Here is a 23825-nt window from a genome sequence, read left to right as displayed (position 1 = left end):
TGAATTTTCTACGTATTGGTCATGAAAACTATTTTCTACCCTGAGGTTTTTCAGGTCTCTCTTAATTACTAAAAAGGATGAGTTAAAGCTGTTTTCTCATGGTTAGCTTGTAAAGGTCAGTGAAGGACAGCACTTTGAAAGAAATAGATAATACTCATCCTTCAGAGCTAGTGTATATTACAGCTGTCCCTTTGGACTCATTCCAGCAACAGCTCAGTGACTCTTGGAGGAAGAGAATTTTTAGAGGCTTTAACTGGGGCTCAGGAAAATTATACTGAAAGACACTTGCTTCCATGCATATCTACTGTAGTGTAAAAATCATGCTTCTTATCCCTCAGATGCAGTTATTCTCTCAATGCTTTTGATAATCTTTTACAAGTTATCTTCATCCACTCTTTCTTGCTATTACTATTGCTTCTTTGTTCAGACCCTTGCTACCTTTTCCCTGAGATAATTTCAACAATTTAGTTTTCCTACTTATTCCCCTATACTCCAGGACTACGATGACTGACCCAGAACAAGACCTATCTTGGAAAAGCTCACAGTCTAGCAGGAAGTCAATATAGATGTAGATAATTTTAATAAGAATGTATTAAGGTATAATTATATAAATACATGTAAGAGGCTGGGTAACATTTTTTAAAGGGAGTACTTAACTCTGGAAATATTTAAAGTAACTTTTAAGGAAAGTAGTCAGATCATAGAATTACCAATCCAGATTTTAATCATTTTATTTATGTAGCAAGTGTGGAGGCAAGTTTTGTTTTCTTATTCTAAATCAAACTAAACTAAGGTTTTATTTGGTAATTAAAACAAAACAAAACAGGAAATCTTATTTTCTAGTTAATGAACAAATAAAGAGATACAACTGAGTTAGCCACAAAACTACATGTTAATGTTTTCCTGTTGACCTGTCTGAGAATGAGGATGGACATATCTTGTCAACATATATCTAAATATACATATTTATAAATGTATCTGTTAAATCAGATGTAAGTATTTGTAAACCTTTGGTCATTCAATAAACATTTATGCAGCTTCTATATTTATAGACCATAGCTATCCAGAAAATACAAGCTGCTTATTTTAGCAAATTGTGGCTGTTTGAGATGATTAAGCTGCCAATGGTGTCAGTATAGATATCCCCTAAATTTGCAAGTGTACACTTCAATATAGCTTTCTTATATTTAGTGATTTTTATGATGAACATATAATATTGATATTTAAATACAAATAACTATTTGAAACATACTGCACTTCTGAAATTAAAGCCAGAATTTAAAGTATCTGAAATATACGTTATGTATATTTTTAATTACATCTTTGGGGGCAGCATTAATAAGATTATATAAGTTTCAAGTGTGCAGTTCTATATATTGTACATATATTCTATATATTATATACACTGGTATACTAGAGGCCGTGCACTGGTGCGGTCCCTCAGCCTGGCCTGCACCCTCTTGTAATCCAGGACCCTTTGGAGGATGTCGGAGAGGTAGTTTTGGCCTGATCCCCACAGGCCAGGCCGAGGGACCCCACCAGTGCACAAATCCGTGCATTGGGCCTCTAGTATGCATATAAGATCTTTGGTTAATCTCTTCTTGCCCTCCCTCCTTCCCTCTGAGATTCATCAGTCTGTTCCATGGTTCCATGCCTGTGGTTTCCACTCCTGTGTTGAGTGTCTGCCCCCTGGTGGTCACTACACATCATAGCAATGGTCAGACAGTCGCTTAGGCTTTAATATATATAGATTGCACTGTGTGCTCACCACCCAAAGTCTAGTCTCCTTGTGTCACCATATATTTGACCACCTTTACCCTCTTCAATCACTTAATGTATATTTTAAAGTAATCAGGTCAGTTCAGCCAGTGTGGCTCAGTGATTGAGTATTGACCCATGAACCAGAAGGTCATAGTTCGATTCTCAGTCAGGGTTCATGCCCAGGTTGCAGGCTTGTTCCCCAGAAAGGGGCATGCAGGAGACAGCCAATCAATGATTTCTTCTCATCATTGATGTTTCTATCTCTTTCCCCCTCCCTTCCTCTCTGAAAAAGTAAGGAAAAGTCTCTGCAGTGTAAGGCTGCATTTATAGAAACCATAGTGACCCGGTGCATGCATTCGTGCACATTGAAAGGAAATTAATTAGAAGAAATATTTTAATATTGCTATTTGCCCTTTCTCTATAATAGAAGTGTCAACCAAATTCATGATCAACAATGACAGATCAAAACACAAGCATGCAATTGGCACCAGCGAGAACTTTATATGTATCGTGCATGTGTGAGTCAACAGCCTTTTATCGTATACAATAGGCCCGGTGCACAAAATTTGTGCATGGGGGATGGGGGGTGTCCCTCAGCCCGGCCTGCACTCTCTCCAATCTGGGACCCCTCTGGGGATGTCCGACTGCCAGTTTAGGCAGTCAGACATTCCTCTCACAATCCGGGACTGCTGGCTCCTAACTGCTCACCTGCCTGCCTGCCTGATTGCCCCTAACCGCTTCTGCCTGTCAGCCTGATCACTCTCTAACTGCTCCCCTGCCAGCCTGATTGATGCCTAACTGCTCCCCTGCTGGCCTGATCGCCCCCAACTGCCCTCCCCTGCCAACCTGATCGCCCCCAGTTGCTCTCCCCTGCCAGCCTGATCACCCCAAACTGCCCTCCCTGCTGTGAACCGCCTCCTTCACTGGGACCCGCCTCCTCCACGGGAGGCGGCGGAGACGCAGTGACAGGCCTCCTCCATGTGCCACAGAGCCGCAGGATCCCCAGGCCTCACTGCGTGGAGTGGCCACCGGGCCCCACCTCCGCTGTGCACAACTGCCCTCCCCTGCAGAGGGCAAATCGGGGGAGGGCTGGGATCACGCAAGGGCATGACACCACCTAGGGTTTTATTATATGGGATAATAAAAGCCTAGTATGCTAAGTGTCCAACTGTTCGTTCGAGCAGTCTGACCACCAGGGGACAGACACTCCAACTGGTAGGTTAGCTTGCTACTGGGGTCTAGCCAACCGGGACTGGGGAAGACAGGCCAGACATGCCCTGGAACCCTCCCACGGTCCCTCCCTGGCGGGCCCGCCCCAATCAGGACTGGGTAAGATGGGCCGGACATACCCTGGAGCCCTTCCACGGTTCCTCCCCAGCCCTGATCGTGCACCAGTAGGCTCCCTCGACCTGGCCTGAGCTCTCTCGCAATCCAGGACCCCTCAGGAGATGTTGGAGAGCCGGTTTTGGCCCTATCCCCACAGGCCAGGCTGAAGGACCCCACTGGTGCATGAATCCGTGCATCAGGCCAGTAGTCCTATCTAATAAAGAGGTAATATGCAAATTGACCATCACTCCAACACACAACATGGCCGCCCCCATGTGGACACAAGATGGCCAGCAGGGGAGGGCAGTTGGGAGGGATCAGGCCTGCAGGAGAGGACAGTTGGGAGCGACCAGGCCTGCAGGAGAGGGCAGTTGGGGGCGACCAGGCCGGCAGGGAAGGGCAGTTAGGGGCAATCAGGCCAGCAGGGGAGGGCAGTTAAGGGCAACCAGGCTGGCAAGGGAGGGAAGTTAAGGGTGACCGGGCCAGCAGGGGAGGGCAGTTGGGGGCGACAAGCCTGCAGGGGAGGGCAGTTAGGGGGGACCAGGCCAGCAGGGGAGGGCAGTTGGGAGGGACAAGGCCTGCAGGGGAGGGAAGTTGGGGGCAACCAGACCTGCAGGGGAGGGCAGTTGGGTGGGGGGGGGACCAGGCCTGCAGGGGAGGGAAGTTAGGGGTGACCAGGCTGGCAGGAGAGGGCAGTTAGGTGTCAATCAGGCTGGCAGGCAGCAGTGGTTAGGGGCAATCAGGCAAGCAGGCAGGCCAGGCGAGCAATTGGGAGCCAGCAGTCCTGGATTGTGAGAGGATGTTCGATTGCCCATTTAGGTTTGATTCCACCGGGATCAGGCCTAAACGGGCAGTCAGATATTCCTCAAGGGGTCCCAGATTGAAGAGGGTGCAGGTTTGGCTGAGGGGAACCCCCTACCCCGCACGAATTTTGTGCACTGGGCCTCTAGTATATATAGAATAAACTTGCTTAATTAGACCTGTTTTCTGATGCAGCTAAACTTTTTCTAGCCCAGTGAAGCACCCCAACTTCTCTTTCAGGTAATTGTCAGCAACACAGCAGTAAATACCAACACGAAGCAGATTATTATTATAGATCACACAGGGAGAACAAAGGGTAAAATATTCAACTGCAGCAGTGTTTGACTGTATTCTGCACAGTGAGAAAACCTGAAGTCATTTTCAAGGTCCACCATTCTTTTCAGTCGGGTCAAGTTTCTAAACTTCCTAAATCTCCATTTTCTGGCTAATGAAAAGAAAATAGGATTCCACCAAGTCTCCTATCTACCTACTCCAGGACTTCTGTGAGGATCAAATGAGATGAGGCATAGGAAAATGCTTCACAGACATTTGGTTAAAGTGTGAAATGATTGCACCTAGCTATAAAGTAAATCATGTTCCTGGGCTGAAGAAACTGTAGGAGGCTAGTCACTAGGGAGAGGAAGCCTGGCGTTGCTACGTGACGTCATTACCCGGCGCCCACAGCTACCATTTCCAGGCTGGGCTGGGCTTTGGGCTGCAGTTCGCACCATGGCGTCTCAGCAGCGTCAGCTGCTATTGGTGGGCTGTCGCTCTGGGGTGGTGGCAGGGCCCGTGTCCCACTTGAGGGAAGCTGAGTGTTGCTTTGTGGGCACCAGGCCTGAGGTGCCAGTGTGTGTCATGGCAGGTCCTGCGTTGAACATCTTCCCCTGGCGGTCAGTGCACATCATAGCAACCGGTCGGACACTTAGCACATTAGCCTTTTATATATATAGATCAGGGGTCCTCAGACTTTTTAAACAGGGGGCCAGTTCACTGTCCCTCAGACCGTTGGAGGGCCAGACTATAGTTTAAAAAAAAACTATGAACAAATTCCTATGCACACTGCACATGTCTTATTTTGAAGTAAAAAAACAAAACGGGAACAAATACAATATTTGTATTTGCATGTGGCCCGCGGGCCGTAGTTTGAGGACCCCTGATATAGATAATCTACAGTCAAGTAATAGTTTTTTGTACTCTTTGCCTTGGTGACATTGACTCTAGAGTATTGTATTAGATTTTTGTTGCTGCATTTTGAGATGAATTTAAGCAAAAGAACACATCTAATGAAGACAAAGAAGATGGTGATAAACTATCTCACTTTCATTATAGCGAAGGGAATTGGGGGTAAAGAGACCTAGGGAAAATTCTTATCGCTGTCAAGTATGTGAAAAGATAGAGAAGGCAGACAGAACTGATTAAATGAAGTTTAGGAATAGCAATCTTTAGGAATAACTTTAGGAAAAATGTTTATATCAAGTAATGAGCTCCCAACAGTGGAAAATATCCAATTAAGTGACTTCTGAGAAACTTTCTATTTCAAGATTTTAATTTCACTGGCTAAAATTAATGTTTTGTTTGTTTGTTTTCCCCCTAAAAGACTTAGTTTGCAAGTGTAGGCTTGCAAAGGTAAGGTTGGGGATAACTTATTAGCTGTTGTGCATTTGGAAATTCTCCCATTTATATCAGGCAATTCTAATATAATAAAGTTTGTCAGAAGTCAGCAGACTTTTTTTTTATAATGGGCTGTAGTAAATATTTTAGACTTTGCAGGCTCTATAGCACCTGCTGAACTCTGTTGTTATAGTGCGAAAGCATCATTGACAATATATAACACAGTTTATTGGCTGTGTCCCAATTACATTTTATTTTCAAAAGCAGGTAATAAGCTGGATTTGCACTGTGGGCCATAGTTTGATACCCCTTGCTTTAAATGAAATCTGGAAATACCATTCTAAGTTAAGAAAGACGAAGTTAATAAAACAAATTGTCAAAATGTATTTGTCTTACTGGACTAAAAGAGTGCACATCAAAATGTTCAAAATTTAAATTGCCCAATGCATTAAAAGTAAAATGAGAGTGGAGAGTCTGAGACAATTTTATGCTGTTCATTTCTGCTCTTTTTTGGACTTAAAGGTATCTTTACTCTTGCTGAGCAAAACCATCTACTCCACTTGGACTGCTAATGCACACCCAGCCCAAGAAATAAATGCAGCGTCAGGCCTCATAAGAACCAAGAGACTTTCAGTGCCTCCTGCCCAAACAGTAATTTTAATGTCAGAACAAGGAAATAAACAAAAATATCTGATCAGCAAAGTATCCGTTACACATTTTGTGCTCCTAAGCGCGTGCTGGAGCGGTTCTCATATCATCATGTGGTCTGCGGCCTTTTGTTTATAGACGGTTACAAAATGGTGGTCAAGTGTTGATGCTGTCTAGAAATGAATAATAGAAAAGGAGGCTACATCATCAGGCCGGCTAGCCACAGCTGAGGACTACCATGGGACAACCATTAGCTGCTATAAAACAAAGGATAGGAGCAATTTAAAAAATACCATCTCCAACCTGGGTTTGTTGGTTTTAGGGCCAAAAATACCCTCAGACCTTTTGATAATACTGAAGAACTTTGCTATATTGTCTTTTAGTATAGCACAGTAATTAGTTTTATAATGAGGACTCTTCAAGAAAAGGGTAAATGGTGACTTATACATACACTTTTAAGAAAATAGGATTAGTCCTGGCCAGTTTTCCCAGTGGTTATAGCATCAGACCAAAGGGTTGCAGCTTCAATCCCCGCCCCGGTCAGAACGTGTGCAGGAAGCAACCAATATCTATCTATCTATCTATCTATCTATCTATCTATCTATCTATCTATCTATCATATCTCTCTCTCTCTCTCTCTCTCTCTCTCTCTCTCTCTCTCTCTCTCTCTTCCCCTCTCTCCTCCCTTCCCCCCCCCGCCCATCCCTCTTCCCTTCCACTCTCTCTAAAAAAATCAATGGAAAAAATATCCTCAGGTAGGGATATAAAAAAAGAAAATAGAATTGCCCCACTGAAATAACTTATCAATAGATGTATAAAAATTTAGGATAAGCAAAACCAATTTATTTCCTAAGAGTTCTGAATAGTTGTGATTTGTCAGCATATGAACATTTAGCCCTGGCATTCTGAACTCAAAAACCCCATAGAGTGTTCCTTGACTCTTAAAGTGTTTTATTTTTAGCAGATACATTTTTGTGACCTCAAGCCTCCAAAATGCAAATTTGTATATTAAATTTAATTTTCAAATAAGTTATTTTTCTTTGTAAATAGATTATGCGCTCGAGTTTGGATAATTCAACTTTTTCCATTAACATTTAATTTTCTATAATGTAAAGGCCCTTTTACTGAAAATATTATATGCTCTGACTTATTAACTTTAAGGATTTTGCTCCAAATTCAGAGAATTGAGAAGATATTTTTATACCTTGGCTTAACTTATTTGAATATATCCTATAGTTGAAAAGCAAAGTTTTAAAGAAATCTGAATTTTAAAATCATAAAAGTTTCATGTCATATTTTTGTTCAGAATACTTTTCAGGGACTCGCTTTTACTTAGGATGAACTATGTAATATTCAAACTTCTTAAGATGGACTCTTGTGTCCCCTGCCTACCTCTCACCCCACCTTCCCTGTCACATACCTTCCCTATTACCATGCACTCAGACTCAAGCAATAAAAAACATCTTGTATTGCTGGTAATAGGCTACATTCTTTCATGATCTGTGACTTTGCACACATACTCATGTGGCAATCTAAAACACCCTCCTCTAGATCTCCCATGCTCCAGCCACCCCTTCTCTGCAAACTCTCTACTAATCTATAATATTCTTCTTAAATTTTACCTCTGATGCCTTCCCTAACCTCCTCAGGCAATAGGAGATTTCTTGTGACTTTTTCCAAGTTTATGTTCTGTCTCATAACAATTTCCCGTTGTTAAAGTTGTTCTGTGTTTTGTCTTCCCCAATAAACTGAGTCCTTCAACAACCGAAGGGAAAGCATCTTATCTACCTTTGTTTTCATAGCATATTTAGCCAGGAGCCTAGCACAAACAGATATTTCTCCAAAAACATGGGGTTGGCGGGGATGGAAAGCAAGGGATTCCTCACACCTAAGCTGTAGATAGCTGTACCATTTAAATAGGAATATTAGGAGTCCAGGGAACTAGAAGCAGCTGCAAAGTACCAGCATCTGAGCCACTCACTACTATTCCAAACTTGTCTGTGAGCCTTGCATTGCCAGTGCTCTTCAAGTTTCAGCTTTTGAAATTGGCACAGCTTTATGAAGCTCCTTATTTATTTGCCTCCCTCAGTAAAAGAACCCAGACCCCTTTTTCCCATCCCTATCTGATATCAGTCCTGAATAATTCACAATAGCTTGAAAAGATAATATAGGAATGCTTTACAGGTTTGTTAATAGTAATATTTAACACATTTATGGGGTGCTTACTGGGCAAATATCTTTGCTTACATGTTTTTCATATATCACCTTGTCTAATACAACAGTCTGAAGTATACACCATATTTTTCCATGTATAAGATGCCCCCATGTATAAGATGCCCCCCACTTTTCCAACCCAAAATTAAGAAATCAATATTTTAAACATAAAACAGAACACACTTTTATTTAGTCATTACCACATGTAATGTTTACATACCAGTACTGTGATATTGTGCAGCATATCACTTTATTCAGCCTCTGTTGCATCACTGCTCTCTTCTTCATCACTATTAGTTCCAGTCATATCAAGTTTTTCAACTTTTATTATATCACTGCTGTCTTCTGAGTCACTGTCTATATATGTGAGATCATTCTCATAAACTGATGGCATTTTCTGAGCTAACTTTGTTCATGTTCTCATGGCCAAACCCTTCTCTTCTCATGAAAGTGAAGCACCATTTTGCCTTTCCTGTAAAAGCAACAGTGTTCATTTCGTTGCAAATATTCTTGCCTGACATTGAATAAGCTTGGTTGACACATATAAGCCACTCTGGCACTGCTCCATAACCCAAGTCTTAAGCCTCTGCTCCAAGTTTGCCCATTTTGCTGGTTTTCCTCTTAAGACCTTCTTCTTTTTTAGCAGCTTAAGGAATTGTTCTTCCTGTTTTCTCCACTGTCTGATCATACACTCAGTGGGAGGAGGTCCATATTGTCTCTCTGCAGCTCTGTGTCCATGCTCTTTTGCATAGCTGATTACATTCAGTTTGAATTTTGTAGAGTAAGACAATCGCTTACTGGTATTTATCTTTTCTTTTTTGACATCTTTATGGGCTCAGAACGCTCTGGTCCCTGTTGCATCTGTGCACTCTCCACCTCCACCTCCAATTACTGCATCAGCTGACGTCAATCACAATAAGGCTTGTGATTGGAGGAAGCCTGTTTGACAAAGTATGGGCAGTTACACACCTTCACGGCTCCCTCCTCTGCTGACTTCCGTGTATAAGACGCTCCTCAATTTTCAGTCTAACAATTTTAGGAAAAAATAGCGTCTTGTACACGGAAAAATATGTTACCATCATCCCAATTTAACAAATGGGGGGGGGGCAGAATGAAGTTCAGCGAGATGAATTAAACTTTCTCAAGGCCACACAACTAATTAAGGCAGCCAGAATTTGAATCCAGTGTAACTTTAGAGCCCATTCTCTTACCACCAATGAGTATTACCTGGCCATAACTGAAGCCCAAATAACAGCATATACTTTGAAATCACCTAGACATAAGTTCAAAAATCCATATCTGGTGGTGAATAACTTCACTTCTCTGATCTTTGGTTTCCCTATATCTAAAAATAGCAATACATATCTTAAAAAGGATTATTGCCTTCCTTAGTGCATTATATTTCTACACTTCTGTTCATGTGAGCTCTGAGATAATGGTTTCTGCAGAATAAGGCTTGGCATAAGAAGACAGATAAGCATCCTCTCTCTTCTGTATAACATGACCATAATTTCAACCAGTGCCTGCCCTCCAGGATCGCCAAGTGTTTTATGGCTATGATCGTATTTATTCTCTTATGAGAAGAGTGTATTTTGAGTATTTCATAGTTGTTAATTGCCCATAAATATACTATATTATAATAAAGATTAGAATCAACGATCTGTCTACTATACTAGACTTCTCTTTTGCTAATTCTTAAGTAGCATATGAAACTCTGGAGGTTGTTATTTATTCTATGAAATAATTGCCCCCAGGATTTCATAACATAGACCTGTTAGTGCCATTCAACAAAGAAAACTATAAACACAGCTGCTGTTTTGGTGTCGTTCGTGGTTTGGTTTTGTTTTTATTTGAACTTTTTGTGCAGGCAGGTCATCATTTAAAAGTAGTCATTTGGCATTACCCCTTGCATTCTTTAAATTTCTTGTATGTTTTAAAAATCTTAGCCTAAGTCACTTCTAAAATTATACACACAGATCCATCTGGTTTTTTACTAGTCAGTGAATTTTCTTTGAAAAATGTAAGAAACAGGAGAACTATAATTTAAATCCTATAACTTTAGTGGGTCTCTTAAATTTGAAGAAAAATATGTTAAATATTAAAAAATAATTGTATATTATTGATTGTCTTCCAATTTTTATATTTCCAGAGGCAGGGTAAGGCTTGAAATTTCTTCTATTTCTACTCAGCTCTTTATTATGTTAAAACTTTGACGCATACCATAAACACTTGTTTCTAACTAAGAACTAGTACAGTAGAAATGGCTACCCAAAGCCCAAAGTAGGCCTGTTGCTCTCTCTAGCCGCACTGAGGTGAAAGATGCATTGTCGGGAGCAAACCTAGATGCAGGGAGACCACTTAGGCCTTTGCAGTGGTCCTGACAAGAAATAGTAGTGGCCTGACCCAAGGTACTGAAAGTGATAGGGAAGGAGTGTAGACAGATCAGGAGATAGAATTAACGGAATTTGTTGATGGCTTGGATGTTGATAGGTATAACATAGAGGAGTCAGAGATAGATTTCTGGATTAGATGCAGCAGGTTCCTCACCTCTTACTGTGTTTGCTTAATACCTGCGTATCCTTAAAAAATTCAGTTTATATGTTACCTCCTGTGAAAGCCTCCCTACCCCAATTTCCATGGAGTCAAGTGACAACTATGAGCTTTTATAAGCATCTGGCATTCTCCATGAGAACATGTTTTTCTGTTTCATATCTGTGAATTTAATTACCCCACACCCAACATACACATAATCTTCCCACTCTTGACTTTGTCTTGTGAGGGGAAGAGTCATGTGTCTTGCTCATCGTTACATTCCCAGCACCTAACATGGTTCTGGGGACAGCACCAATACATATTTAGTGAATAAACCAAGTGTCATTTATAGCTATTGTCCCCAGTGCCTGTAGTAATCAAATATAGTAAATTATCTGGACCTTTGATTCATTTCTCCAGCTTTCATTTCTTTTTTATTTTCCTAATGTCTCTCACTTTGCCTTTTTTTTATACCTTCACAGTTTAGCTCGCTGAGTAAAATTAAAAAATAAACACAAACAACAAGAAATAAACTTGTGCTTTCTGGTTTTGACAGTATCTTCCAAAAGATCCCCTCAAGATTATGGACATCTAAAAAATTAGGGCTTCAAATCATAATGATAATTAATATTTTTAAAAATATTACAAGTGTTTGTCCTAGCTGGTTTGGCTTTGTGGCTAGAGTGTCAGCCTGTGGTTCGATTCCAGTCAAGGGCACATGCCTGGATTGCAGGCTCAATTCCCAGTGTCGCGTGTGGAGGAGGCAGCCAATCAATGATTCTCTCTCATGGTTGATGTTTCTATCTCTCTTTCCCTCTCCTTTCCTCTCTGAAATCAATAAAAATAAACAAACAAACAAACAAACAAATAAATAAATAAATATTACAAGTGCTTAACAAGATTAGAACATTGTACTGACAAAGAGAGTCAGTGGATCTCCTTTATGTGTAGATCATTTCAATCAGAGGTATTAGGACTAGGTTATTTGATGAAGTGGATGGATCATTGTCAATTGGTCACATCTCAAGGAAAATGCATTGATAGCACTTTATATTAGAGTGACCATATACCTAATATACTTTAAAAACATAATGGTCCAAGATATCACTTAGAAAATAATCAGTACACAAGAGGGAATTACAAAGATTGATTTAAGAAAGAAGAAAAGCCCTAACGGATTTGGCTCAGTGGATAGAGCGTCGGCCTGCGGACTCAAGGGTCCCAGGTTCGATTCTAGTCAAGGGCATTTACCTTGGCTGTGGGCACATCCCCAGTAGGGGGCGTGCAGGAGGCAGCTGATCAATGTTTCTCGTTTATCGATGTTTCTAACTCTCTATCCCTCTCCCTTCCTCTCTGTTAAAAATCAATAAAATATATTTTAAAAAAAAAAGAATGCCAAAGATTCTTAAGAAAGAAGAAAAGATTAAGCTATATAATTTCTCATTACCACAGGGCGGAGATTGGGGAGAAAAAGTAAAAGGTTTTACTTCTCTAAGCCTTTGCTTTACTCATCTTTAGAATGAGAGCAGTTGGCCCATGATAAAGGATCCTTTTTAGCCCAGATTCTGCTTAATAAAATAGAAGAGAATGGTAGCAGTGATAGGTGATGGAAATTTTGGGTTCAATTACAACTTAATTCATTCTTCCCATAGTCTCATTTCTGTCTTGATAAGACCTGATTGTTAAAAACTCATTCATATAAAATGTTTTTTATTAAATGAATTTACTAAATAAAATGAAATACAAGTGATTTTTTTCTAATTTCTGCTTTGCAATCGATTCTTTCAGCCTAATTTGGAGCAACAGTCTCCATCAAAATATTTAAGATAAATTATTATTACTTATCCTAATTAATTCAAACTATGGAAAATGAGTTTTTACACTTAATAATGCCATAAATCTATTCTTCTATAGTTGTTTCTCTTTTAACATATGTTTTCCTTCTTTGGTTTAGATTTCTGCTTTGGGACAGCCACACATCTAATTCCTTAAAGTAGTTTTATATGTAAAACTTATAAAGGATCGGAACAATGCCTCCAAGACCATCATCAGGTGAACTGTGGGGCATCCACTTGATGCCCCCAAGAATCCTAGTAGAATGTTTACTACCAAATGGAATGATAGTGACTTTAGAATGCCTCCGTGAGGCTACATTAGTAACTATAAAGCATGAACTATTTAAAGAAGCAAGAAAGTACCCTCTCCATCAACTTCTTCAAGATGAATCTTCTTACATTTTCGTAAGTGTTACCCAAGAAGCAGAAAGGGAAGAATTTTTTGATGAAACAAGACGGCTTTGTGATCTTCGGCTCTTTCAACCCTTTTTAAAAGTAATTGAGCCAGTAGGCAACCGTGAAGAAAAGATCCTCAATCGAGAAATTGGTATGAGAAAATTTTTGACTAAATGTCATTGTCATCCTATTCTAAATGCAAATAACTGTGCAACTTTATTTTCTCCTCACTGAAATATCTCTGTTTGAACCAGTTAATTACCTTTGTAATCTTAAATAGATTTTTAAATAAGAATCATTCCAAATCTAAAGTATTTTTTTACTATTGGATTAAGAAACTATTTTTAACACCTTGGTATTTTTTATAAAGTTTTCTTTAAGAAGTATGATTTGTATAATTGACTTAGATTTGTTATAGCCCAGTTTTGTTTTATTATTCTCTAAAAAATAATTGATATGGATAATGTTTGCTGCCTTTGCTCCAAGTTGCTAAATATGTTTATTAAAAATATTTGAGTCCTTGTCAACTCTTACTGTATGTGTTCATCAAAAACTTTTTAAACCCAGAGAAACTTCTTTATTCTATTGTGATCTTCCAAATCTATCAAGTTTTCTATTTATAAGAAACATGTTTATACTGTGTATTTAATAGAATATTATTTTCTTTCTATAATTTTTTAAGGCTTTGCTATCGGCATGCCAGTGTGTGAATTTGACATGGTTAAAGATCCAGAAGTACAAGACTTCCGAAGAAATATTTTGAATGTTTGTAAAGAAGCTGTGGATCTTAGGGATCTTAATTCACCTCACAGTAGAGCAATGTATGTTTATCCTCCAAATGTAGAATCTTCACCAGAATTGCCAAAACACATATATAATAAATTAGATAAAGGTAAGAAAATTTGCAATCTACCATAATTGGTTACTATAGTGAAAACTTCTATCATGTCTCTATTTTTAAAGTATTTTTTATCTCAATTAGATGATAAGCTTCTTGAAGTCAGATACTGCTTATACTGACAAGATATAGTTGAGTGCCAAGTATACAACTTGTGTACAAATAAATACTTATTAATTGAATGAATTGTGTGCATATGGTGCTGAGTCCTTGATGAATTGTTTATTCAGAATAAAACTAAAGAACTTTGAGTTTGACATTCCTTGCTGTAGAATTATAGCTGATTATCATTTCACATGTAAAAACAAGTATAAATAGACACACATTTTATGAAATTTTAGGAAAACTACATCATCTTGATATATATCATATATTCAAAAAAATTCTTAATCTTAATGTTAGATATACTAAATCTGATCATAATGAGATTGACTTTTGACATTTTATTTATTTTTTTTAAAATATATTTTATTGATTTTTTACAGAGAGGAAGGGAGAGAGATAGTCAGAAACATCGATGAGAGAGAAACATCGATCAGCTGCCTCCTGCACATCTCCTACTGGGGATGTGCCCGCAACCCAGGTACATGCCCTTGACCGGAATCGAACCTGGGACCTTTCAGTCCACAGGCCGACGCTCTATCCACTGAGCCAAACCAGTTCCAGCGACTTTTGACATTTTAATATATTGATTTCTAGATTTAAATAAACAAGAAAAAATATAAGCTATATATTTGTTGAAATGAAAATATATCAGATAAATATCTGTATTTTTCAAGATAACCAAGTGAAGTTTGTTTGTTTATTTTTGTTTTTAATCCTCACCTGTGAAACATGCTTATTGATTTTAGAGAGAGGAGAGGGGGGTTTGGGCGGGGGGGGGGGACATCTGACATCTGCCTCCGGTACACGCCCTGACCTGGGATGGAACCTGCAATCTTGGTATGTGCCCTGACCGGGAATTGAACCCCAACCTTTTGGTTCCAACCAACTGAGCCACACTGGCCAGGGCCAAAGTGAAGTTTTTAATTTAAAGTTATAGAATAGGTTAACTCGCACACACTAATAAATATAAAGTTCTGTTAGTAAAATAAGTTAAATCTTACTACTATTCTACCCATATTATTCAAAGTAGTTTAATGAAATATAACATTTTACTTATTTGAAATTCTTTTCTACTCTAGCATACTTTTTAAAATGGTACAAACACTCTTTTATTTTTAACCAATCTTTATGAAAAATTTCCAACATACAAGATAGTTGGAAAAAATTGTACTGTGAATACCCAGCCCATTCTGACAGTTTTAATCTTTCTAGTTTATCATCTTTTTTTTTAATCCCCTGGCTTAATTGATCTTAAAAGAAAACAAATTAAGAAAATGCATCTTATTTTCCCTCCTCCCCCATCTTTTCTCTCATTCTGATTTATCATCTTTCTTTAAGTCTCCATGATTTTTTCCCATAGTTACCAAAAACTCTGCCACTTCTGAACCTTTTGTATACCATCATGAGTCACTCTTCACAGAGGTTGTATCCATGAAGTATGCCATGCAGTTTAAAATGGATTTATATTGGTCTTAAATACTTGTGACCCATCAGTCAGTTTTGCATGCTTGCCATAAAACATGAGATTTGGACATAGCCTGGCAGCCTTATAATATCTGAAGATTTACCTGCATTTAATTAGTTAGATTATAAGTCATTAATGATTATGGTTAGAAGAATGGTAGTGCATGCTTTTTGAAATTTGTCTCTTGAAAATGAAGTATATATGGTGATTACATCTAATAATGTCTTCCTCTTATAGGGCAAATAATAGTGGTGATTTGGGTAATAGTTTCTCCAAATAATGACAAGCAGAAGTATACTCTGAAAATCAACCATGATTATGTGCCAGAACAAGTAATTGCTGAAGCAATCAGGAAAAAAACTCGAAGTATGTTGCTATCATCTGAACAACTAAAACTTTGTGTTCTAGAATATCAGGGCAAATATATTTTAAAAGTGTGTGGATGTGATGAATACTTCCTAGAAAAATATCCTCTGAGTCAATATAAGGTGAGTAACAAGTTTCAAAAATATTAATTTTAAATTTAAAAAGTAATCACATTGGGGACTATTGTCTGCATTTTTAGAACATACATTTTGAGAAATTAATATTATTAAGTAATATTCACTAGTTTATTTTTATGCAATAATTATTTAATTAGATTGATGATGAATTTAATTTGAAAAAAACATGCTATTTCTTTAAATTTTATGTAATAGTATTTGGGGATCTGACTATGTATGTGGATAAGCTGATTAATGGTTTTGCAATTGTAACAATAGTTATATCATTATTCAGATACAAACATTTGATTTGGTGACTGTTTAATTGTGCTATAAGGTAAGTACAATGTTTCAGGTATTCTGCATGCAAAAAAAATGCATCATATGCTTTTCTAAACAGCTCCAGTTCTATAGTGGAAATACTTTTATTAGCCAATAAGAATTTTAAATACCATGAAACTTGCACAGAAGGCTTTTCATATGCCTTTTTTTAAAAAAATATATTTTATTGATTTTTTACAGAGAGGGGTAGAAAGTTAGAAACATCAATGAGAGAGAAACATCTATCAGCTGCCTCCTGCACACCCCCTACTGGGGATGTGCCTACAACCAAGGTACATGCCCTTGACCGGAATCGAACCTGGGACCCTTGAGTCTGCAGGCCGACGCTCTATCCACTGAGCCAAACCGGTTAAGGCTGCCTTTTTTTTTTTTTTTAAGGGTTTATTGTATTCATTTGAATGTGCAAGAAAGCAATTACATAAATGTCCCCTTGTTAAAAAAAGACAAACATAAAAACATTGTCAGTTACACTGACCCCAAAATACGGCGTATTTTATCTCCTTCCAAGCAATGGCACTAGCAGTAATTAAACATTTCAAAAAAAATCTATTACTTACTGTGAAGATATACTATTAATATTACCCTACTCTCTATTCTGTTTATTTAATAAATACATATAAGAAGCAACTATACTTGTACCAAGTGTATGCTAAGTACTGATTTATAATACCAAGCAAGACATTGTTCTGGTCTTCAGGTTGCTTACAGTCTAGTGGATTTATGGGTAAGAAAATAGGCTATTATAATATGTACATAGTAGCATTTTTTTTTTTTTTTTTAGCAAATTGGAAGTATCATGTCTTTTTTTAAAATATGTTTTTTATTGATTTCAGAGAGGAAGGGAGAGAGAGAAACATCAATGATGAGAGAGAATCACTGATTGGCTGCCGCCTGCAAGCCCCCTACTGGGGATTGAGCCTGCAACCCAGGCATGTGTCCTTGACTGGAATTGAACCTGGGACCCTTTGGTCCACAAGCTGACGCTGTATCCACTGAGCCAAACCAGCTAGGGCAGTAGCATTTCTATTTGAAATTTCTATTCTAACTACCACTTCATAGATCAAACAATGTGTTTTAATATATTTTTAAATACATCCTATATTTTTATCAGTCTCCTCTTATTTTCGTTTTGTTTCACTTTTTAGCAAAACAAATGTTTCTCAAGGAATTTTGCAACAAAAGAGCAAGGGGGCAGTAACCCTTGGATTGGACATCAATATGACTTAATATATAGAATGATAGAAGCTTACTAAATGATGTTGCTTTTCCTTTTACAAGTGCGGTGTTTTCATAATGAGTATCCTCTGATCCTTGTTTGTAATTTTTTTTTTTCTTACAGTTAAGGGTAGAACTAAAGTGTCAAAAACCGACCTCTTTTTTTTTTTCTTTTATACAGTTTATATTCCAATAGGGGCTTGGTTGATGTTGTGCTATAACCTAACTCCCAGATATGTATTTTATTTTATTTTTTTTTTAAATATATTTTATTGATTCTTCACAGAGAGGAAGGGAGAGGGATAGAGAGTTAGAAACATCGATGAGAGAGAAACATCCATCAGCTGCCTTCTGCACACCCCCAACTGGGGATGTGCCCACAACCAAGGTACATGCCCTTGACCAGAATCGAACCTGGGACCCTTCAGATCGCAGGCCGACGCTCCATCCACTGAGCCAAACTGGTTAGGGCCCAGATATGTATTTTAAATGTTAAATGAAGCAACTGCTAAGAAATGTGGTCTAAAATGTTTGATTTCATTATCACCTTTGCAGATTAGTATGTAAATTCTCTCATAATACTCTTACATGGTGCTTTTAAAGTGAAAAACCTTATTTAAAAAATGGCTTCTCCCATCTCCCTTAATCTTTTATAGTATATAAGAAGCTGTATAATGCTTGGGAGGATGCCCAATTTGATGCTCATGGCTAAGGAAAGCCTTTACTCGCAACTGCCAATGGACTGTTTTACAATGCCATCTTATTCCAGACGCATCTCCACAGCTACACCATATATGAATGGAGAAACCTCTACAAAATCCCTTTGGGGTATAAATAGTGCACTCAGAATAAAAATTCTTTGTGCAACCTATGTAAATGTAAATATTCGAGACATTGACAAGGTAAAGTCGTGTTGTTGCTTATTATTTTATATAAATTACTAGAGACCCGGTGCACAAAATTTGTGCATGGGTGTGTGTGTGTGTGTGTGTGTGTGTGTGTGTGTGTGTGTGTCCCTCAGTTAGCCTTCACCCTCTCCAATCTGGGACATCCCTCTCACAATACAAGACTGCTGGCTCCCAACCGCTTGCCTGCCTGCCTGCCTGATTGCCCCTAACCGCTTCTGTCTGCCAGCCTGATCACCCCCTAACCATTCCCCTGCCAACCTGATCAACACCTAACTGCTCCCCTGCAGGCCCGATTGCCCCTAACTGCCCTCCTCTGCCGGCCTGGTTGCCCCCAACCGCCCTCTCCTGCAGGCCCAGTCACCCTTAACTGCCCTCCCCTGCTTCCCTGATAGCCCCAACTGCCCTCCCCTGCAGGCCTGGTCTCCCCCAATTGCCCTCCCCTGCCAGCCTGATCACCCCCAACTGCCTTGCCTTGAAGGCCTGGTCCCTCCCAACTGCCCTCCCCTGCTGGCCTGATTGCCCCAACTGCCCTCCCTGCAGGCCTGGTCCCTCCCAACTCCCTTCCCCTGCTGGCCATCTTGTGGTGGCCATCTTTGACCACATGGGGGCGGCCATCTTGTGTGTTGGAGTGATGGTTAATTTGCATAATACCTCTTTATTATATAGGATTTTATATAAACTTTTTTATTGAACTAATGAGCTATTGAGCTGGAATATGTTTTCAGGTGGCTAGCAAACCACCCATCTACCTCTGCTATTACACAGCTTATGGTCCTTTGTCTATCATTCTAATATCCCTAATTCTAATATCCTAATGGTTCTAATGTTCACAATTCTAAGCTCTTAAAACCAAAAGTTTTACAGAATATATTTGGCATCAAAACCTGGCCCAACTTGAACCAAGGTTTTTTTGTATCTTTCTTTATCCCACTACTATAAATATTCATGTGTTTTGTTGCAGAAATATTAATATATTTATGGGTGTTCTAACTTCAGATAGTATTGAATAATGTTTAGTATATGTACCAATTTATCTTTCTAAAATATGAAGAACGCTGAATTCCATACCTTTCCTAAAGGTGGGCCTATATTGATTTTTATTAGTCTGATGTTCCCCTGAAACAGCAACAAATTTTAGTGAAGAGCCTGCATCAATATTAACTTCTTATATATGTGAGAAAAGGAGAACTGAAAAGATACATCTGAACAGAGACTTCTAAAGGAACCCATAACCTTGGCATATCAGGGCAACACTCTGCTAACTGAACTACCTGGCCAGGGGGAAACAGTTATTCTTGTGTTATTATTTACTAATTATTGTAGTATTTTCCATAAAAACAAATGTAAACTTACTTTTGTCCCCTTATGTGTACATGTGTGTTTGTATTATATATGTATGTTTGTATATATTTGTATACACATACTTTTTTTTTTTTTTTTTTAGATTTATGTTCGAACAGGTATCTACCATGGAGGAGAACCCTTATGTGATAATGTGAACACTCAAAGAGTACCTTGTTCCAATCCTAGGTAAGGAAGTATATGGACTTCTATCTTCATAAGTCATATTAGTGTTCAGCAATGTAATAAAAGTAATACAATTTCCATCATTGGCTTTATACAAGTCAAGGAAATTGCCACACATTTACATATAGAACATAAGGACTTTCAAATCACAGAATCACTTTATTGATTTTCTGTAAAATTTTATCTGTAGGGTTTTTCTGATTCTCTTTCTATTGTATCAAGGAGAGAACAAAATATGGTTACAGTTTGGTACTGATGATTCATAAACCTAGCATTTTATTCTTTTCTTATCTCTATTATCATTTACACTTGATTCTAAGAGAATCAAGAAAAAATTTTGATCTTGTAATTAAGTTGCTAGAGGTGACCACCATTCTAGAGTTTGGATCAAGTTCAAAGAGATGGTAATTTTTTCTGCCTGGAGAAAGGGAAATAGTTCCTCACCCTACCGGAACCATTAGGTCAGAAAGTACGTCATTCATGTTAGAACTTATGCTGTGACAACAAACAACCCCAAGATCTTTTACAATCTTTATTAGAACAACAAAATTTATTTCCCAGTCATACTGCATCACTGTCAGAGGTTGAGTGATTTGGTTGTGAAAGGAACAGCAGAACAATATTTTGAGTAAAGAATGGCCAAGAATTTTCCAAATTCGATAAAAACTGTAAAACCAACAATCTAAGGAGTTCAACGAGCCACAAGCAAAAACCCCAAAATAATATGGGGTATATTTATTCTAGTTGTTTCAAAACCAAAAAATAAACTAGCTTTATAAAAGTAAAAGGTAAATGTATTTAACAATCTAAGATTATATTGTCAAAATTTTAGTGAACTAAAGTTATTTGAAAAGTACTTATATTTGGTTATCTTTTCTTTAAGAATTCTCTAGTCTAAAAGATAAAATCCCTCCGGTAGTAGTATGAATATTTTAGTAAATTTGTAAACTTTTCTGTATTTACAAAAAAAATTAGAGATAAAAGAAAATGAAGTTATTAGAATGAAAAGTAGATACTAAAAATTTCTTCTGAAATTGATTGTTCCAAATACTGTACTTCCCATATACTAGATAAATTACCATATGATTTCTTCATAAATGTTACGTTCTCTCCCAAAATCAGAATCAGTTTGGACTATTTATATATATATATATATATATATATATAACTATTGCCTAATAATAAAGAACTTAATTGTTCTCTGTGTGTGGACTTGAGAAGAAACATGCTTTATTTGCATAGTATTATAAACAACAACATTTATAGGATATAGCTCTCTTAGAAAGTATATAGACTATTTCCCATTAACTCTGAGCAAGTCTAGAGATTGAGAAGTAATAAATAAAAAACACTAGGTACATTTACTGTGAACTTATCAAATTCCACAATATTTCTTCTCTCCATAAGCATTGTTTCTTTATCCTTTAGAATTCCTTCTTGCTAAGTTCCCCCATTTTAAACATACCTACTCTATATAAGTGGATCATATTTTTTTAATCTTTATCCATAATCAAGCAAAGAGTACAAGAACTTATTTTACTAATAAAGTTTTATATCTTAGTTTGGCTAATTAAAAATTTTATACCATTTTGTTGTTAATTAAGTCTTGTTTTATTTGTGACCAAAAACAGAATAGAATTTTGAAGAAGCCATTTAAAAAGTTTTCAAAATCATTATCTAGCACTTGAGCTTTTACCTTGGACCAATTACTCTTCTAATTTATTTACTTTTGTTATCTCATTTAATCTTCACAACAACTTTATGAGAGTAGACACTATTATTAGTCACATTTCCATGACAAGAAAACAAAGTGAGGGTTGCACATGTAATAAAATAGTAAAAACAAGATTCTACTCTAGGTAGTGTGACTTCTGAGTTCATACTCTTAACCGTTACTATAATCTTTTTTAAAGAAATAACAACTATGTATTTTGCTTGGCTCTTTACAGATGTCCACCAAATAAAATATAGACATTATTTCACATGTAATATCTAATAAATTGAAGGGAATTTATTATTAAGATTTGAGAAAAAATTATCACTTTTTATAGTAACTTTTTATTCTTATTATGAATGTCAAGTTTTACTTGCGAAATAGTTCTAAAATTCAAATACTTTCTGTTAACATATCCTTCATTTTATTTAATACTGACTTATTTAAGTGAATAAAACTGCATCATCTATAAAAGTAATTAAATATCATTGTAATCATAATAGGAAATTTCATTTTACTTAGTTTCCCTTTTCTATTTGCCTCTTTATAAGCTAATTTGGGGAGGAGGGTGTGAAAGTATATAGCATAAATAGACAAAAGTATACATTGCAGAGTTTAGTGAGTTATCACAAAATGAATATTTATATAAGCACTACACTGGTCAAGAAATAGAACATTTAACAGTATTCTAAAAGTCCCCCCCTCCTCATCCCCTCTCCCAGACCATTTGTCTTCTCTCCTCTCTAAAGGTAGCTACTATCCTTCTAAAATTATTGTTTAATTTGGGCGTTTTGAATTTTATTTAAATGGACTCATGGAGTAGGTATTCTTTTGTGTCTTTTTGCACTTAATATTATGTTTTTAAGATTTCATCCATGATGTAAATAGCTGGTGTTCATTTCCATTACTGTGTACTCCATTATATGAATATACTGCAATTTATCTAGTCTATTAGACATTAAGATTGTTTGCAGTTTGGGAATATTGTAAATAATTCTGTTAACATTCTAGGCACAAATGCATGCATTTCTTTGATTTTATACCTTGAGGTGGAGCTGTCATAGGTCAGTTTTAGTACATTATGCTTTCCAAATTGGTTGTATAAATTACACCTCCACTAGCAGAATATGAGATTTCCTGAAACTACACATTTTATAACCACTCGTTGGTATCATTAATCCTTATAGTTTTAGCTAATCTCTTGTATAGTGATAGTTCCATGGCATTTTATTTTGCATTTTTTGGATGACAAATGATATGGACTACTTTTTCATGTTTATTGGCCATTTGGATAAATGTCTGTTCCATTCGATCTCTGGCCTGTTTTCCACTTTATTTATTTTTTTCTTTATGATTTGTAGGAGTCATTCATATGCTCTGGATAAATGCCTTTTGGGGGGAATAAATTCTTTTTTTTTTAATTTTACATAGGTGGAATGAATGGCTGAATTATGACATATACATTCCTGATCTTCCTCGTGCTGCTCGGCTTTGCCTTTCCATTTGTTCTGTTAAAGGTCGAAAAGGTGCTAAAGAGGTAAATTATATTCACCTTTAGAAACTCCAAATTATACTGCATATTGAATTTTTATCAAGAAATGGATATTATTTTTATCTAAAATAAATAATTTAAAAAATTTTAATTAATAAATGTATCATAGAAAAATATCTTGTGAAAGTTTTTAAAATTTATTTATAAATAGTGAGTTTGTCCTGGTCATACCGGTACAGTTTTCGAATATGCCAAGTGACTACACACAAATATCTGTTAAGTGACTACATACAAATATCTGTCTTGCTTGCTTTGGTTTATATTTCCTAATAATAATAATAATAATTAGAGAAAATACATGTTATTTCAAATGGGAAAAAGAAAAGCGAGATATTTATACTTTGTAAAAATCAATATAGTTTATTGTAGACATTGTTATGGAGATAGTTGTTGAATTCTCCTTTCTGGGGAAGAAAAGAGTTTTGAAACAGGTTTAATAATTTAACCCAAAGAGTAGTGAATATTTTTCGGTTTGTTTGTGTGTTTTAAG

General features: G+C 37.2%; 1 protein-coding gene across 4 annotated transcripts in view; it reads left to right on the top strand.

Annotated features, from left to right (window-relative positions):
- The window catches only part of PIK3CA (phosphatidylinositol-4,5-bisphosphate 3-kinase catalytic subunit alpha), a 78321-nt gene that overhangs the window by 29905 nt on the left and 24591 nt on the right, over positions 1–23825 (top strand). For 3 of the 4 annotated variants that reach the window (XM_036347171.1, XM_036347173.1, XM_036347174.1), the window contains exons 2-7: positions 12851–13278; positions 13810–14019; positions 15833–16083; positions 18291–18536; positions 19987–20072; positions 23215–23320. In XM_036347171.1, the coding sequence (XP_036203064.1) occupies positions 12927–13278; positions 13810–14019; positions 15833–16083; positions 18291–18536; positions 19987–20072; positions 23215–23320 (1251 nt within the window). In that variant the 5' untranslated portion in view covers positions 12851–12926. Of the gene's footprint in view, positions 1–12850; positions 13279–13809; positions 14020–15832; positions 16084–18290; positions 18537–19986; positions 20073–23214; positions 23321–23825 lie in introns of those variants that run through there. The other variant, XM_036347172.1, reaches the window with a different exon arrangement.

This window comes from Myotis myotis, unplaced genomic scaffold, assembly GCF_014108235.1.
Source record: "Myotis myotis isolate mMyoMyo1 unplaced genomic scaffold, mMyoMyo1.p scaffold_m19_p_2, whole genome shotgun sequence".
Lineage (NCBI taxonomy): Eukaryota > Metazoa > Chordata > Mammalia > Chiroptera > Vespertilionidae > Myotis > Myotis myotis.
The sequence above is the reverse complement of the archived record's forward strand: the minus strand, read 5'-3'. Positions and strand labels throughout refer to the sequence as shown.